This window comes from Panthera tigris, chromosome A3, assembly GCF_018350195.1.
Source record: "Panthera tigris isolate Pti1 chromosome A3, P.tigris_Pti1_mat1.1, whole genome shotgun sequence".
NCBI classification, from domain to species: Eukaryota; Metazoa; Chordata; class Mammalia; order Carnivora; family Felidae; genus Panthera; species Panthera tigris.
The window spans coordinates 1802014-1817504 of record NC_056662.1 but is presented as its reverse complement, the minus strand read 5'-3'; the positions used below and the strand labels follow the sequence as shown (position 1 = coordinate 1817504).

At 61.4% G+C, this 15491-nt stretch overlaps 1 protein-coding gene and 1 long non-coding RNA gene across 5 annotated transcripts; one reads left to right on the top strand and one right to left on the bottom strand.

Moving 5' to 3' along the window:
- Nucleotides 1-655: 655 nt before the first annotated feature.
- Nucleotides 656-4517, bottom strand: LOC122237133. 2 transcript variants are annotated; one of them, XR_006215333.1, is made up of 3 exons: nucleotides 4420-4517; nucleotides 2331-2724; nucleotides 656-1563 (listed from the first exon to the last, which is right to left on the bottom strand). It is a non-coding gene; the product is annotated as an uncharacterized LOC122237133 (long non-coding RNA). The 2 variants fall into 2 exon arrangements; XR_006215332.1 differs by lacking the exon at nucleotides 4420-4517 and adding an exon at nucleotides 3755-3830.
- LSM14B (LSM family member 14B) lies at nucleotides 4245-14939 on the top strand. 3 transcript variants are annotated; one of them, XM_042979999.1, is made up of 10 exons: nucleotides 4245-4519; nucleotides 6249-6412; nucleotides 7514-7649; nucleotides 8409-8525; nucleotides 10492-10659; nucleotides 10909-10986; nucleotides 11209-11370; nucleotides 11693-11843; nucleotides 13591-13776; nucleotides 14358-14938. In XM_042979999.1, exons 1-9 carry the CDS (start codon nucleotides 4393-4395, stop codon nucleotides 13760-13762), a joined length of 1275 nt encoding a protein of 424 aa, XP_042835933.1. In that variant the 5' UTR covers nucleotides 4245-4392; the 3' UTR covers nucleotides 13763-13776; nucleotides 14358-14938. The 3 variants fall into 3 exon arrangements, with proteins under 3 accessions (XP_042835933.1, XP_042835934.1, XP_042835935.1); XM_042980000.1 differs by lacking the exon at nucleotides 10909-10986 and having other exon boundaries at nucleotides 14358-14939; XM_042980001.1 differs by lacking the exon at nucleotides 8409-8525.
- Nucleotides 14940-15491: the final 552 nt, after the last annotated feature.

Here is a 15491-nt window from a genome sequence, read left to right as displayed (position 1 = left end):
CTGGATGTCTCTTCTTCCCTGGAAAAGGCCGAGAGGGGCCCCAGGCAGAGGGAAGAGGTGGCAGGGTCCTGTGGCTGAGGATGGCTCCGGCGGCGGTCCTGAGGCCGCCCGTACCCCACCCAGGCTGTCACCCTCACCGCCAGGGCCCCGCAGGCAGGGATCCGGGACGGGGCATGACTGGGTTCTTCTGTGCGCTAGTCCCGCGTGAGCAGCTCCTTGCACATTCAGTGCTCGTCTCTCTGAGGTGGGGTCCAGATGTCTCGGACGCTGGGAGAGCCCACAGCCAGGAGGCCCCGGGCCAGGTTCCAGCAGTGAGGCCCAGGAACATGTCCCCCCACACTGTCGCCACTCTTCAAGCCTTGGGGAGCAGCAGCGGAGTTGACCGCCATCAGGAGAGAAGCCTCTCGGGCCTCCTCTGGTGCCCTCTCCTATTTCCAGAATCTCGAACGGTTTCCCTCTGAACTTCTGAGGGGCAGCTCCCCTTGGGGAGCCAACTCTGCTCAGCGCTCTGCCCAGCGGGAAGCCGGGAAAGGTGGCTGTGGCTTGCTGGGGTCGGGGCCCTAATGTTTTTCTTGGACTTCTCACTCCCTAGCTCCCTCACACCAGAGTGCTTAACTGGGAAAGGGTGGAGAGGGAGGGGAGGGGAGAGGGCAGGGGGAGGGGAGGGGAGAGGGGGAACAAGATGCGTGAACCTCAGGCCCTCACCTACTGGTGCTCCTCGTGTCTCTAAGGAAAACAGCCCTGTAGGGCCCCGGGCAGGAGGAAATGGATTTCAACAGGATTCACAGAGAGCAGGTCAGACCTCAGAATTCTTGGCTCCGGAAGAACAACAAGATCCCCTTCCGGTCTTTTCCCTCCCGGCTCCTCGGCCACCGAACACCCCGGGCCTCCAGCCCCTTTCCCTGCTGGGAAGGCCTAGTAGGTGGCACCTTCAAAGCCAGCCCTGATCTCCGCGCCCAGCCCGCCTGTACTCTCGGCTGCCTCCGGGCGGCGCTACCTGCAGCGGGGCCAGGGCTTCCCCAGAGGCGAGCACCCGCCTCCCTTGTGCCAGCCTCAGGAGACGGGTGAGGTCCTGCCCCGCTGGCATGCTCCCACGCTTCAGGCCACTGACTTGACTTGCTCTGTAGATCACCCATCACTGACGTGTCTTTGAATCAACTCACCTGTTACGTTTTGCTCCCAGCAAGCAGTGATACCTAGCATACCCATGGCCCATACTTCCTCAGGGGGACATCAGAGTCACAGTGATAGGCTGCGGCAACGTGCCCTCCTCTTGCAGGACGCTGGCCGTGTGACGCTGCCAGCCTGTGATGGGACCCAGGGCGGCGTCCCACGTCCACACATTCACACCTGTCCTTATGAGGGCCCGCTTCACTCTTCTCCATACACACAGCAGGTGCTTAGGTAAGCGGCTCACGTCTGCAGTGGGTGGTCCTCGGCACAGCCAGCTTCCCATTGGGTGGGCCCAGGCGGTGGGCTCCTGGCCCCTGCCAAGGCCCCCACGGGCACGGTCTTCCAGGCTCCTCACCAGCACTGACGAGATGGGCAGCACAGCTATAATCTCTGTCGGACAAACGGAGAAACTGAGAGAGGGAATCCGAACTGCTCAGGGTTTCCCAGCTCCTCAGCGGTCTCTCCGTCCACCCCCCCCCCCCCCACACACACACACCCCAGGAGTCTAAGGCTTGGCAATAGGCTCCGTGAAGAGCTGTCTAGGGTGGACGTGCTGGATGGGTGTGCCCCAGCTTGGGACACAGACCACGCCGATGACCTCCAGAGTCAAGTTTAGGTACTGCCACAACCGTTCCCCTTCTCAAACCTTTTGCAAAGTACCCTCCGCTCTGGGCAGGACACCAAGGAATGGGTGGTAGGACTGGCATTCCTGGGCCTGTGTGCCCCATATATTTTTAGCCTCTGCCCTGCCTGGGCATTTGCCCCGTGGCTAATGTCCTCAGGGAACCACCTAGCTGCACACCAAGAAGCCTAGCAGGCTCTTGGAGGTCTCCAGGAATGACACCACACCCTGGTCCTGAGGCTTCGGGTCTAATTCTCTTTTCCAAGACAGAACCAACTCCTGTTAGTGAAGAGTCCTTCCCCACCTCCAACACAGAGGCCTGTGGCCCAGAAACCAGGATCTGGGAGGCACAGAATCTGTAACATTGGGCAAGTCATGTTCTAGAGCTGGAAAGTGGAGGGAAGGAGGGCTGTGGCTGCACGGGGGACAACCAGGCCAGATGGTTGCAGAGATGATCAGGGGACAGGGGACGACAGCTACTCCAGACAGGTGCGCTCCCAGGGAAAGGCTGTGCCACAGTGAGGGAGAGCCCTACCTCTGTTCCAGGAGCAGGATGCCCGGATCCCCAGAGATCTCTCTCAGTGGGGCTACACCAATCCCATGGCCGTCCTGTCCTTGCTCTCCTCACCACTGCAATTTTCCACGAGTCAAGAACCAGGTCTAAAATGTACAGGTAGCTCTTGGCAGATACATCTTGAAGACTTTTCCATCTCTTCTGCTCCCTTTTCTCAAATTCTGGTACTGGCCATGGCTGAGTGCCGGTGGGACCAGAGTGTTCTGTGACGGGCAGGCACCTGTCCTGCCAGCAGCTCCTCTGTCCTGTGCTGGATCTCAGTCCTCCTCTGTAAGACCAGGGGAGTCAGAACGCCTAGTCTGTGGGGTGGCTCAAGTTGTTCCCTGCAGTGGCTTTCATTCGTTTGTTTGGCACTCTGGTAAGAAACACATCCCACATTTGACCCAGTACCCACGTAAGTATTCACACATATAAACGGCCTCAACGCAAAACAATATTCTCACTATGTGGGATGCCCTGATATTTTCCGTTTTATTCTGTTTCATTTTTATAAAATACTGGTCACCATGCACCAAGTTTCTTCCAGGGCCCAGCACTAATCCCTGATCTGATGGGCCGGGCCAGAGGGAGAGACGGACAAAAAGCCAGCGCACACGTGCGCGCTCTTAGTGGCTGACCACGCAGGGACAGTCGGAGCCCCCCTCTCCGCCTCTCACCGAGGACGCCCAGGAGGCCTCCGGGCTGGAGCCGGGCGGGCCAGGCCAAGCCAGGCGGGGCTTTGAGGCGCTGGTAGCGGGCTGGGATTTATTTTAAGGGACACGAAGCTACCGCAGGTTTGGGGGAGGGGAGGGATTAAAAGAGAAGATGCGCTCAGCACTTTATATTTAGCGGCTGACGCGCCGGAAGCGCTCGTTACCCGCAGCTGCCACTGCGCCCAGAGGGCAGCCCCCGCCTCCGCGTCTGGGGCAGGGACCCCGAACCCCGCCTTCAACTCCCTGAGCAGGGACTCCCGAGCCCCCGCCTCCACGTCGCAGGCAGGGACCCCGAACCCCGCCTTCAACTCCCTGGGCAGGGACTCCCGAGCCCCCGCCTCCACGTCGCAGGCAGGGACCCCGAACCCCCCCTTCACCCCGCGGGTCAGACACCCTGAACTCCGCCTTCACCTTCCGAGACAGGGACTCCCGTCTCCCCGCCTCCACTCGTAGGCAGGGACCCAAACCTCGCCTTCGCCTCCCGGGCAGGGACCCTGAACCCCGCCTTCACCTCGCTGGACAGGGAGACCTGGCCCCTGCCTCCACGCCACGGTTGGGGACCTCGGCCCCCGCACCCCGCCTCCACGTCGCGGGCAGAAACCCGCAGCCCTCGCCTCCGCCCGCCCCCCCCCCCCTGCCCCGGGCAGGGACTCCGGCCCGCCGGTGCTTTAGAACGGGAGGAACGGGACACACCCCGGCCGGGCGGCCTTCCAGCCCAGCACAGGGGAAGCTCTTCTGGTCTCTTCCGCGGAGACGCTATGGAGCTCGGGGACTGCTCTCAGGAACTGGCGCGCAGGGCTTCGGCGCCACGCTCCGCCCCCCCGGCCCCGCCCCTCCAGCATGGCCCCCCGCCCCCTGCCTGCGCACGCGCGCTCCGCCCCTCCCGATTCCCACCCCTCCCCCCGAGCCTGCCAGCCAGGTCTCGTGCTCCCACCCCGCGCGGGGCCCGCCGGGAGTTGGCCGAGGAGGGGGCGGAGAGCCGGGGGAAGCCCGCCCGGGCTCACGGCGCGTGCTGCGCAGGCGCGGAGAGCGGGCCCGCCCCCAGGCAAGCGGCGCGGCCATATTTAAAGGGAGGCAGGCGCGGCTATCCAATGGGCGGCGAGCGTGCGGGGGCGGGGCGTGGCGGCGCGAGGCCCCGGATGTGGCTGCTGCGGCCCCTCCTCCCCCGCGCTCCCCTCAGAGCCCCCGGCCGCGCGCCGCCGCTTGCTTGCTGGTCCCCGCGCAGGCCCGTCGGGCGACGGTGAGGGGGCGCCGAGGCGGAGGAGCGGGCGGCGGCGGCGAGGCGACCGCGCGGAGGCGAGCGGGCCAGGCCCAGCCGGGCGGCCGCCGCCATGAGCGGCTCCTCGGGCACCCCGTACCTGGGCAGCAAGATCAGCCTCATCTCCAAGGCGCAGATCCGCTACGAGGGCATCCTCTACACCATCGACACGGACAACTCCACCGTGGCGCTCGCCAAAGGTAGCGGCCCCGCGGCCGCCCCAACCGCCCCGGCCCCCGGGCGCCAACAGCCGGTGGGCGCCGTCGCCCCCCCATCCCCTCCGGGCGCCCCCCACCTCCTCGGACGCTTCCTCCCCCGCGAAGCCCCCCCCTCCCCCGCCGGGCTCGGCCGGCACAATGGTCTCCCCCGGCCCCGGCGGCGGGTTATTGTGCGCGGCCGGCCCGCCCAGCCCGAGGGTGGGGAGGGGAGGTGGGGGCGGGTCCAGCTCCCACTGCGCCGCCCCCTCCTCCGCGCAGCCCACCTCTGCAGGTGGCTGGCCGGTGCTGCTGGGCTGGGCGGAGGGGGCGGCGGGCGCCGAGATCCCGGTCCCTGCGGAGGAGGGGCGGGGCGAGGGGCCTGAGGCTCCCCGGGGCCTCCCCAGAACGCTACTCCTGTGAGCCCTTCTGGAACCTATTAAGCAGCTGGGGCCTTGAGCCTGAACAAACACCACGTCTTAATGGAGCCTCCTGCCGGGAGAGGAGCATCGGTCGACTGCTAGGTGCCCCCACTTAAAGCGCTCTCCTGCCCTAATGCAGACGTTCAGTCTGTGGCTTTCCCCTTTTGTGGCCGACCCTTCCCTGGAGGCGCCGTGAGCACCCTGAAGCCCCCGCCAGACGTAGAGGCAGGAGGCTGGAATGTGGCTCTAGGGGAGTCCAGAATCTTTTCCAGGCTTGTAGAGGCAGGAGGAGGTGGCTCAAAGTTTCTTTGTCTTCATCCTCCGGGGGAAGATGGCGAGTGTCCTTCCCTTGCCTCTTGGAGAGGAGTGCCGGGTGCAGCCAGGGCTGCAGAAACCCTGGGTGTGTGTTTGATGGGTGTCGTTGGGCCTGTGAGGGTCAGGGCACGGCGTCCCTGTTTCCCACGTCAGAGGGAGCCTTGGGCCTTCAGGACGCAGTCATTCCAAACTCCGGGCATACCTCCTAAAGTCTGGCGCTCGAGTTCTAGGAGAGACCAATTGCGTGGCTCCAGGAGAGAATCCAGAGTTGCAAGGTTATGTGTTGACGTATACCCTTGGCACTTGAGTGTATCTGGCATGCCATCCCCGTTGGAGAAACTGAGGCCCAGAGCCTCTGGTCCTTAGCAGGAGTTGTGCTCAGATTAGATAGAGGCTGCTTCGAGCCCGGCTCTGCCCGCAGAGCCTGAACCCTGCTGGGAAGGGTGCATACCCCAAGAAGGCCTTCGGGCAGACCCAGGCTGGCGGTGGTGTGGGTCCAGGCTCTGAGCCCACTTCTCCCGTTGTTTCTGTGAGAGCCCCTCCCGGAGAGGGTGCGGGTAACAAGCCCACAGGCTTCTCGCCTAACAAAACAAACTCCCAGGGGTGACGTGCGGCGAGGTTTCAGGCAAAAAGCAGCTGGCGGGCTGTTTAATCTCAGAAGTCGGGTGTAGAGGGGTGTTCTGCAAAGTGGACTGTTTGCTCAGGGCGCTGGCCCTCCTGTGCTCACACTTGAGAACCGTCAACTTCGGGGGACTGTGGGCCTCAGAACTTGTTAACTTGTCTTTGGGCCCCAGAACCTTCTGGAGCGTTGCCAGCCGGGGTCTTGTAGGCATTGTGCTCTGGAAACTGGGGGGTGGAGTAGCCGTTGGGAGGTGGACCGAGGGTGGTGTGCAGGGCAGGGCCGGGCACAGAGTGCCCGAGGGCTGCAGTGCAGGAGGATGATTGAACGCCCTTGGCCGAGGACGACAACCTAACCCTTCTCTCTCTCAACTCCCAAGTGAGGTCTTTCGGTACCGAAGACCGTCCCACAGATAGGCCGGCCCCCCCGCGAGAGGAGATCTATGAGTACATCATTTTCCGGGGAAGTGATATCAAAGATATCACCGTGTGTGAGCCTCCGAAAGCCCAGCACACGCTCCCGCAGGACCCTGCTATCGTCCAAGTAAGTGTGCTGCCCTGCTCCCGACGTGGGCACGCTTTCCGAGAGGTGCCGCTTTCCAAGTGGAACTTGGTGTCCTCTGTCTGGCGGGAGCGCTCGACTCGAGGAATAGCCTTTCAATGAAAAGTGGTTTAATTTCTGCGCAGGCTGTTGCTGCAGAAAGTCTTAACCTCAGCTTGCGGTGTCGTGTGTTGTAGAGAGAGGCTCTCCGTGTGTGCGAGTGTGTGTGTGTGTGTGTGTGTGTGTGTGTGTGTGAGAGAGAGAGAGAGAGAGAGAGAGAGAGAGAGAGAGAGAGAAGGGGGTGGTGCTTCTAGTCTTCCGGGGAGGCTTGGGGAATCACGTTTGTCCTTACTGTTGGGTCGAGACAGCAGGACTTGCTCTCCTGACGTCGTCTGGATTTTAAACCCCAGTGTCGTGGGACATGGACCTTGCGGTTCTTAGGCCGTATACGTGCCTCCTGCGTTAGGGCAGAATTTGCCCAGGATTACGGGGGAGCCTAGCTTAATATTTTCTTGACTTGCACATGTGAACATTCATTGGTCGCTCCGAGGCTGCTTCTGCGGGAGGCTCTGGGACTGAGGGCGCTCCCTGGAAGGTAGCATGCTTGGGGGGGCTCTGGGGACATGTGGAGAAGCCCCGGGCCAGACCTATGAAAGGTCTGGAGGGAGACTTCTCAGAGACTTCAGAAGAGGCAAGTACCTGAGTCAGGCCTCGGGGCACAAAGAGGTCTTTGGGGAGCAACAGGCAGCAGCGTCCCTGAGGGTATGGGGACCGGAGAGGTGTCGCACGTGTGGGAACTGTGTGGCTGGGCTGCTGCGTGTTGGGGGCAGGGCCAAATCTCGGATGGCAAGTCTGCCCTCTTACAGAGGCTAAACTAGGGAACGACAGTCGGTGGGGAGCCATCTGAGGGGTTAACTGAGTTAGGGGAAATTCCGGTTAGAGTGACCCGGACGGGCGGACCTGGCTACGGGATGTGGGCAAGGCAGCTCTGAGCTCCCTTAGGTGGTTCTGGAGGCTTTGCCCCGCGACCCCGGGCCTCCAGGAACACAGGCAGACAAGTCTGACTGCTCTGCGCTGCTCTCATCTGTGTGTCTCGTTGGTCAGTCTTCCCTGGGCTCGGGCTCGGCCTCCTCCTTCCAGCCACACGTGCCTTACAGCCCCTTCAGAGGGATGCCGCCCTACAGCCAGCTGGCTGCCAGCTCTCTGCTCAGCCAGCAGTACGCCGCTTCCTTGGGTCTAGGTGAGTAACCTGTTTCTGTCTGCTAAACTCACGCTGTGATCTCCAGGAGGCGGGGCCGCAGACCCTGATCGTGGGGACACCCTGTTCCTGGCCTGTTCTGCTTGTTCCCGCACGCTCAGCACGGCACTCAGTGCAACTTGAACCAGTTAGAACGCCGGCTAACTCTTCAATTGAGAGTAAAAGAGTTCGTCTGACTTTGGGGACAGATGAGTCAAATCAAAATTCATTTGAAACGTCAGCCTGGGTCTGGGTGGAAGTCACGGCATGTTTGCTTCAATAAGAAACAACTGGTTTTGTGATTACGGATGGGCTCTAACTATTGACACCTTTGGAAGCCCGTAAACGCAAAAAGCTGAATCGATACCCATCCGTTAGGCATTTTGCTGTCCCTGCTTTGCTCAAAAGTTCCGTCCCCCGAGGTGGATCGATCCTGGAATGAGGTTCTCTGCTGCACGTGTAGCGTGACGGTCTGCCTGGCCCCGGACGCAGCTTTGCGAGGCGTTCGAACCCTGGAGTCGGCAGGCTCCTACCCCAGCCCGGGGCTGTGGGCAGGCCCTGCAGACCTGCTCTTGGGCCGCTCCTGAGTCACGCTGTCCGGACTGCTGCTCTGCCTGGCTCACGGTGTTTCTAGAATAGGTTTGTGTGAGCCACGTGTCCCCTGAGAGGTTGCTTGGCTCTTCCGAGCTTGCTGGCCACGGGGCCGGTGTCTCGTTACTTACTTGCGTACTTTCTCTTTTGCTCTCCTCTGTCTTCCTTTAGAGAAGCTGGTGAGCCCTCCAGCCTCGGCCGCAGCTTCCAGCCCTAGCTCTTCTCCGTCTCCACAGCCCGCCTCAGAGCTTGACGTGTCCTCAGAGCCACATCAGCTCACCTCCAAGGGTAACCGCAGTCGGGGAGAGCTGCATGCTGTCTTGCCGTCCTGAGAGCAAGGGGGTAAACCAGTAGCCCAGAGCGACAGGGGCTGTAGTAGATACTTTGCCAAGCCCGAGGGTCAGTTCAGCTGCTTCCATGTGGTTCAATACGTAGTCGTGACTTACTAACGAGCTCGCACGGTTTTAAAGAAGGCGTTAGAAAGAACTGACCCGGAACTTGTTCACTCCCCGCTGGGTCCAGGGTCCGCTTGGACCTGGATCGAGACTACCAGATGTGGGAAGCTTTGCACAGAAAGCCTTTCCCTGGGGTTTCAGCTGGCCCAGAATGTGTTCTAGATTGCCGGGTGACACTGCAGGGGAGCGTCCCTAAGAAACTCACATGCTGTTCTGGGAGCCGCGTGGCATATTCGTCACCCTTCCGAGAGGCCTCGGGTGTCTTTCTAACGTGAAGCCCCGTTAGAGTTGGGAGACTCGCTCGAGCAGGTGAACGGCGTGGGCCAAGTGACCAGCTTGTTAATGCCGGGGTGCACTGCCTGTCTCAGCTGGGCCGTGGCACCTGTTGGGGCTTCTCGGTCTTTCTCGATGTTCTTCTCGTTTCTCTGAGAGCCGAGGTTCACGTGCCTGACTGTCTGGGTAGAGCGCCATGCCCTGCCCTCCCCGCTGCGGAGGCTCAGTCCAGGGTCGCACCCAGAGCATCCGTGCCAGTCTGTTATTTTGCACGTGTTGCTTTCCGTTCCCGCACGGATGCCAGCGTGTCCCTGACGTAGCAGCAGTGGTGTTTTTGCCCAGTTAGGGTTTACGTTAGACGGTTTGTTCTCTGAACTGTTGGTGTAAAGCTGCTCTCAGGGGAGGGTAGTTTGTTGATGGTTTTCGTTTTATCAAGGACGGGTGAGCCTGAGTCTCTCCCCCATCGAGTTGGAGTGTGGCAGGAGCAGCGGGCTGCGTTCCCGGAGGGCCCTGCTGGGCAAGGTGGCAGGCCGGGGAGGGGGCTCCAGCGTGGTCCTGTCACAGGACACCTGCGCGCGCCAGTGTGCGAGGCCGTCCGGCTTGCCTGGGGAGCTCTTCTCTTGATCTGGTCGTGAGGAAGGTTTCACAGTAACTGCCTTAGTTTCTGTCTCACGTGAAAAACCAGAAAGCTGAAATAGCCAGTTTTCACGCGTAATGGGCCGTCTCTCCTGAAGGCGACCTCCGCGCTCAGGGCCCAGGTTTTGTGCCTCAGAGCTCCGTATGCCTCCGCCCAGCCCCACAGTGCCCTGTTTAGACGGTACGGGGAGGGGGGGAGGGGGACGGACCAGTGTGGGTGGCGTGCCCTCTCCCCCTTCCTGCCTCAGAGGACACCTCGGGAGCTGGGACCTCCGCCGAGGGCTGAGACTGCAGCGTCGTAGGGACAGACTCTGGTGCGGCCCCACCACCAAGGGCAGCCTGGGAGCCTTGGTCTCCTCAAGATGCGCTGCTTTTCTGTAGTCGGGTCTTATCGCATCATTCTTTTTGGTTTTGTTAATGCCTCAAGCAGAAACGACCGTGTTCTAGAGCTTAACTTTAAAGGATGACCGTTTACTAGAAGATCCCAGACTGGGATGGTTCTTGTCCAGCGTGGACCAGAACAAAACAAATTCCCCGACCGTGAATTTGCCAGCACTTTGGAACCAGGGAGCCCCCTCGGGCTTAGACCTTGTGTGGTTTTTGGAAAGCTGTTTTCTAAACCACCTGGGAGGTGTTCGTTTCTGGCAGAGTGTTTTTGTCTCCTCGGGGTTACCTAGGTTGGGGATCGGGGGCTCAGGGCTCCCTGGTGAGCTGGCCTTGTGGCCGGCGGGCTAGTCACGGGAGGGGATGGTCCGGGAAGCTCTGCCAGACTTGGGAGAGTCTCGAGGTGGTGCCTTCAACTGCCCGGCCCGCCACCCCGAGGGAGGGGCTGGAGGGCCGTGAGGTTTTCTCCTCTCTGGTCTTCAGCGCTCCTTCCCTTCCCGTCTCAGGAGCTGGTTTTCCGTCCGTCCCAGTCGGCAAGAGCCCCATGGTGGAGCAGGCCGTCCAGACTGGTTCCGTCGATAACCTGAATGCCAAAAAGCTGTTACCTGGCAAGGCCACCGTGGGGATGCAGCTGAACGGGCGCCCGGCCCAGCCAGGCGGCAAGGCCACCAGCGGTACTTGTCCCTTCCCGTCCTGGTGTCCGCTTCACCGCCTCAGAGTGGCGCCCTGCTTCCTGGGGTTCTCTTTTCTGTCTTCTTTCTGTTGCATTCAAAAGCCCGCACCCCCTGCCCCCCATCGTAAACACCGCGTGTTCTCGCAGGGCCTGCCCTTGCCGCGTGGCCCCCGTGCTCGCGCCACCCCGCTTCCGTCGCTGGGCTCTGCTTCGGTGGGCGCTTGCCTTACTCTTTCCTTTTGCGCCTTAGATGTAGTTCAGCCGACAGCTGTGCAGAGTCAAGGGCAGGTGAACGACGAGAACAGAAGACCTCAGAGGAGGAGATCAGGTAACCGCTGTCGTTGCCACCTGAGTTCCGGGGAGCCGCGGGCCACCCGGCTGTGCTCCGCTTCCCTGCTCGCCCCTCCGCTTGGTCTCTGTGGGTGACGGCTTTGGGGTGCTGGGGCTCAGTGTCCGCTTCCGTGTGCCGTGTCCCCTCTTTGTCACCCATCTCACTGGAGTAATGTCAGCTCGGCGGCTCACCGGTCACGGCTTTCCTTCCTTCCCCCAGGGAACAGACGAACGAGGAATCGCTCCAGAGGGCAAAACCGCCCGACTAACGTCAAAGAGAACACGATCAAGTTTGAAGGCGACTTTGATTTTGAGAGTGCAAACGCCCAGTTCAACAGAGAGGAGCTGGACAAAGAGTTTAAGAAGAAACTGAATTTTAAAGGTGTTTGGCGTTATGCAGAGGGTGCCCTCCCCACCAGGGAGTGTCTGTAGCTGCAGGTGCAAGACAGATGGGTGGGGGCGGGGAAGGTGTGGAAGCGGCGCCGTCTAAGGAATTCCTGAGTGAGGACGAGGCTTGGGGTAATGCGCAGACTGCTCGTGGGTGAGGAGCAAGCTACACGGCTGGGGGGGGGGGGGGGGGCCCTTCTTCTGACACAGACGACGACGAGCCATCCCCCACCCCATGTGCTTGGCCTGAGGACAGCTGCCCAGGGGCCCGCCCTGGCAGAGGGAGGCATCACCGTTTACTCTGCTTCTCTCTGCAGATGACAAAGCTGAGAAGGGGGACGAGAAGGACCCAGCGGTGGTGACCCAGAGTGACGAGGCTCCTGCTGAGGAAGACCACCTGGGGCCCAACTGCTACTATGACAAGTCCAAGTCCTTCTTCGACAACATCTCTTCTGAGCTCAAGACCAGGTCAGGGGGCCTGGTGAGGGGGCCGGGCTCGGGGCTGGCGAGGCCTGGATGAGCTGGCAGGAAGACACTCATTCTGCCTCAAAACTCCGGAGCCTGGGCCATGCTCTCTTGAAGACCAGACTCCCGTCTAAGTTCAGGACAAACCTAAGATCCTCCTCCTGTTTCGGTCTCGGTGGCGCCAGCAGGTGGCAGCGCGGAACCCCTGACAGTCACAGGCGCCTGAGGGTCGGACCGAGGTCCGGCCTCCGCTTCCATCTTGGCTCTGCTCCTCTCGTGTCCACTGCGGCTGAGTTCGGCGCCATGCTCCCCAGCTGAGTGATGGGTCGTTCGGTCACACGCCGCCTTGTCCTGGCAGCCGACCCGGTGGCCTGAGGCCCTTGCTGCCTGCAGCAGCTGGCCTGCGTGTTCGGCTCCCGACTGCTTGAGGCTGGGGACCTGGGCGTGCAGTTAGAGCCCCTGGAGACTGGTGCTCAAAGGTTACCCTGCGAGCAAGCTAGACGGTATAGAAGGGACAGGCACAGAAACCCGTGCGCACTCATTCTGCGAACGGAGTGCCAGACACGCTGCTGGGCATCGAGGGCACAGCACACGCTGGGGCCCTGCCGTCCCGTGTTTCTATCCCGGCAGGGAAAGTAGAGAGTACGTGTGTGAGTAGGGTAGAAACGCGTCCGGGCACGGGCAGGAGGAGGCTGGGCAGGGCCTGGGGGCGGGGGGAAGGTAAAGGTAAACCGAGTACGGAGGTGTCACACCGTGTGGTGCTGGGAGCGCTCGTGGGTGGACGGAGGAAGCTTCCGCACACGGGCCGCCTGCCAGGCGTCCGCCGCACGCCGGAGCAGAGCCCCAAGAGAGGCGGCCAGGGATGAAGGGGGCGCGTGCGAGCAGGGCGAGTAGGCCACGGCGACGACCAGCTTGCGTGCCGGGAGCTGTGGGCGGCTGTCCAGGTTGGAGCCGGGGGCGGTGCCGGTTGACCTCTCCCCCGTCTCTGCTGAGGATGCCGAAGGCGGGCAGAGGGGCCGGTGGCCCACCCGGAGGCCTGTGCAGCAGTCCTGGGGCCTCGGAATCGGGTGGTGGCGGCGGCGGAGGAGAGCTCGGCTGCTGACTCTGCTTTGCAGGGGGTGCGGACCGGGTTTGCTGACAGGTTGTGAGGGGAACCACGGCGACCGTCGGGGTTGTCGGGCTGGGCGGGTGGAGGGTGCAGCTGCTGGCTCTCTAAGCGAGGCCGGGGGGTCAGTGGAGCGGGAGCTCTGTGCCTGTAAGCGGACGTGGGGCCCTCACCTGGGACACAGGTGGGTGCTGGCCGCATCCTCCGTACGAAGGGCGCTGGGTGGTATGTGGTGTCCTTGCCATGGCCCCACCGTCCCCAGGGTGTAAGCCTCATATTCTTGGAGATCCCGCTCCATCTAGCCCAGCCCTCTCCTCACATACTAGAAACTTCTCTGGAGGGGTCTGTGGTACGCTTCGGGTCTCGGAACCTGCACGGGCACTGCCTAGTGTCACGCACTCACCTGTCGATAAAGGCAGGAGAGTTCATGCTGGGCAGCCCCGCCCGGTGAGCAGCAGACCCCGTTGGCAGTGTGGCCGGGAGCACCCGCAGGGTGGGCTCTCCGGCTGCGGGGTCCTGACTGGGTCACCCCCTCTGATGGCTCCGCCTGCCGGTCCTTCCCCCGCACCCCCTCCCTGTGCTGGCTCAGGAAGCTGTGAGCAGATGCCGGCTGCAGTCGGTCTCACGCACCTGTCTGTGGTCCAGTTCTAGGCGGACTACGTGGGCCGAAGAGCGGAAGCTCAACACGGAGACTTTCGGGGTATCGGGAAGGTTTCTTCGTGGCCGTAGCTTCAGGGGTGGATTTCGAGGGGGCAGGGGCAACGGTACAACCCGCCGCAACCCAACTTCCCACAGAGCTGGGACCGGCAGGGTGTAAGGATGGGGCCGCAGGTGAGTGACGGAAGGGGGCTTCCGGATCCGGTGGTGGGAGGGCGTTGGGGGGGCACTGCCTGTGGGCACCCTCCTCGGGAAGAGCTTAGGAGCCCTGGAGCCGGCGGCCCTGGCTTCCAGCAAGAGGAGGAGCCTGCGGGAATTGGGGCCAAGATGCGGGCCCCGGCCCTCTGAATCACCTGGGGGGCTCTAGGGACGGCAGGCCCCCGAAGTGCGGGTCCGGGTGTGGGGGCCGGGCGCGTGCTACTGCAGTGGGGTCGGCAAGGACTGCCGTCACCAGCTGGCCTCCCTGCCCCGCAGGGACCCCCAGGTGCGCACGAACAAGGTCCCATCCACCTGTGTGCCCCGTGGGTCTGGGCGGGCAGTGGGCTGCAGGTGTGCCCAGTGTGTACAAAGGTGATTTTCATCGTTGATTGGGACTGGAAAGTCTGGGGAGCCCTGGCCTGACTGGGGTGGGAGGGAGGTTGAGCACCCTCGTTCTCCCCAGGACCCTGTGTGCCTGGCTCCTGCTGGGGGGGGCGGGGGCTGCCGAGTGGGACGTGCTGAGCGTGCTCACGTAGTGTCTTGTCCCTTTCTTGCAGGTGCCTGCGGAAGCAGCACAGAAACGAAGCTGTGTCTGAGGTTATCGGAAAACGCTGCACTTAATTGGGAGACGTGGGTCACTTTGTTTACCGAGTTTGGAAAATTCCCGTACTACTACTTATGTTTTGGACTTAATTGGACTTGGACGTGGTCTGAGTTAGAACCACTTGTTTGGGGGAAGTATTCGTGGGTAACCTCTTTGAGGTATCTTGGCCTGTCTTTCCTCTTTAGTTGCACACAGCCTAATTCTAAGGTTTTGGTATTTTGGAAAAAGGTTTCTAGAGCAAAAGCTTGATCCTCACTTTGTGACTTTTTTGTGTGACAGCTTTGACTTTTTTAAAGTGGAACCAAATCTCATTTGGCAAATGTGGCAGCCAGTTGCATCTTTATAACCCAACTGGCCTCTGGTGCTGCTGGCCTGGCACCCCCCAGTGCCGTAGGTTGGGGTCTCAGGAGTCAGGCAGGGCCAGCCTGGGGACGTGCGGGGGTGGGTGGGCCTGGGCAGGGAGAGTGGGGGTGTCCCACGGATCATGTTGTAGAAACAAACCAGACAACCCTTACATCCAGAGCCGTGATGTCAAGGTTGAGGGCTGGTGGGTGGTGGGGGCGGGGTGTGGGGGGGCTAAGTCCTGGAGGCTTAGGAAGGGGTCCTGAACGTGAGCTAGGAACTGTTGCTCAGAGCCCGGCTTCCATAGGAACCAGGGTTGGGGACCAAAGCCCTGTGGTGTCCCCACCCTTCCTGCCCCGTCCCTGCCATCCCCTGACCCAGGCCAGTCACTGTTGGACTCTGGCCACCGTTCAGTGTCTCATCCACTTGGAAATGAGCCAGTCTTTTTTGCAAGGTCGGTTGACCGAGAACATATTTCTTCTTGATTGTAAATAGTTCTGTGTTTTTGTTTTACAGGTGGGTGGAGGGAGGGTGGGGAATATAAATTTGTTGCATGAGTAAATGGGTCAGACCTTTAGTATAAGCATGCGCCCTTCTGATGGACAGGGCATTGTGTTGAACATAAGCACCTTGGTAACTAAACCCCTTTAAATAGCTATAAAGGTTTTAGTTCTGTATTGATTCAGTTACCGTAAAAGCTTGGGTTTATTTTTGTAGGACTTAATGGCTAAGAATTAGAACCTAG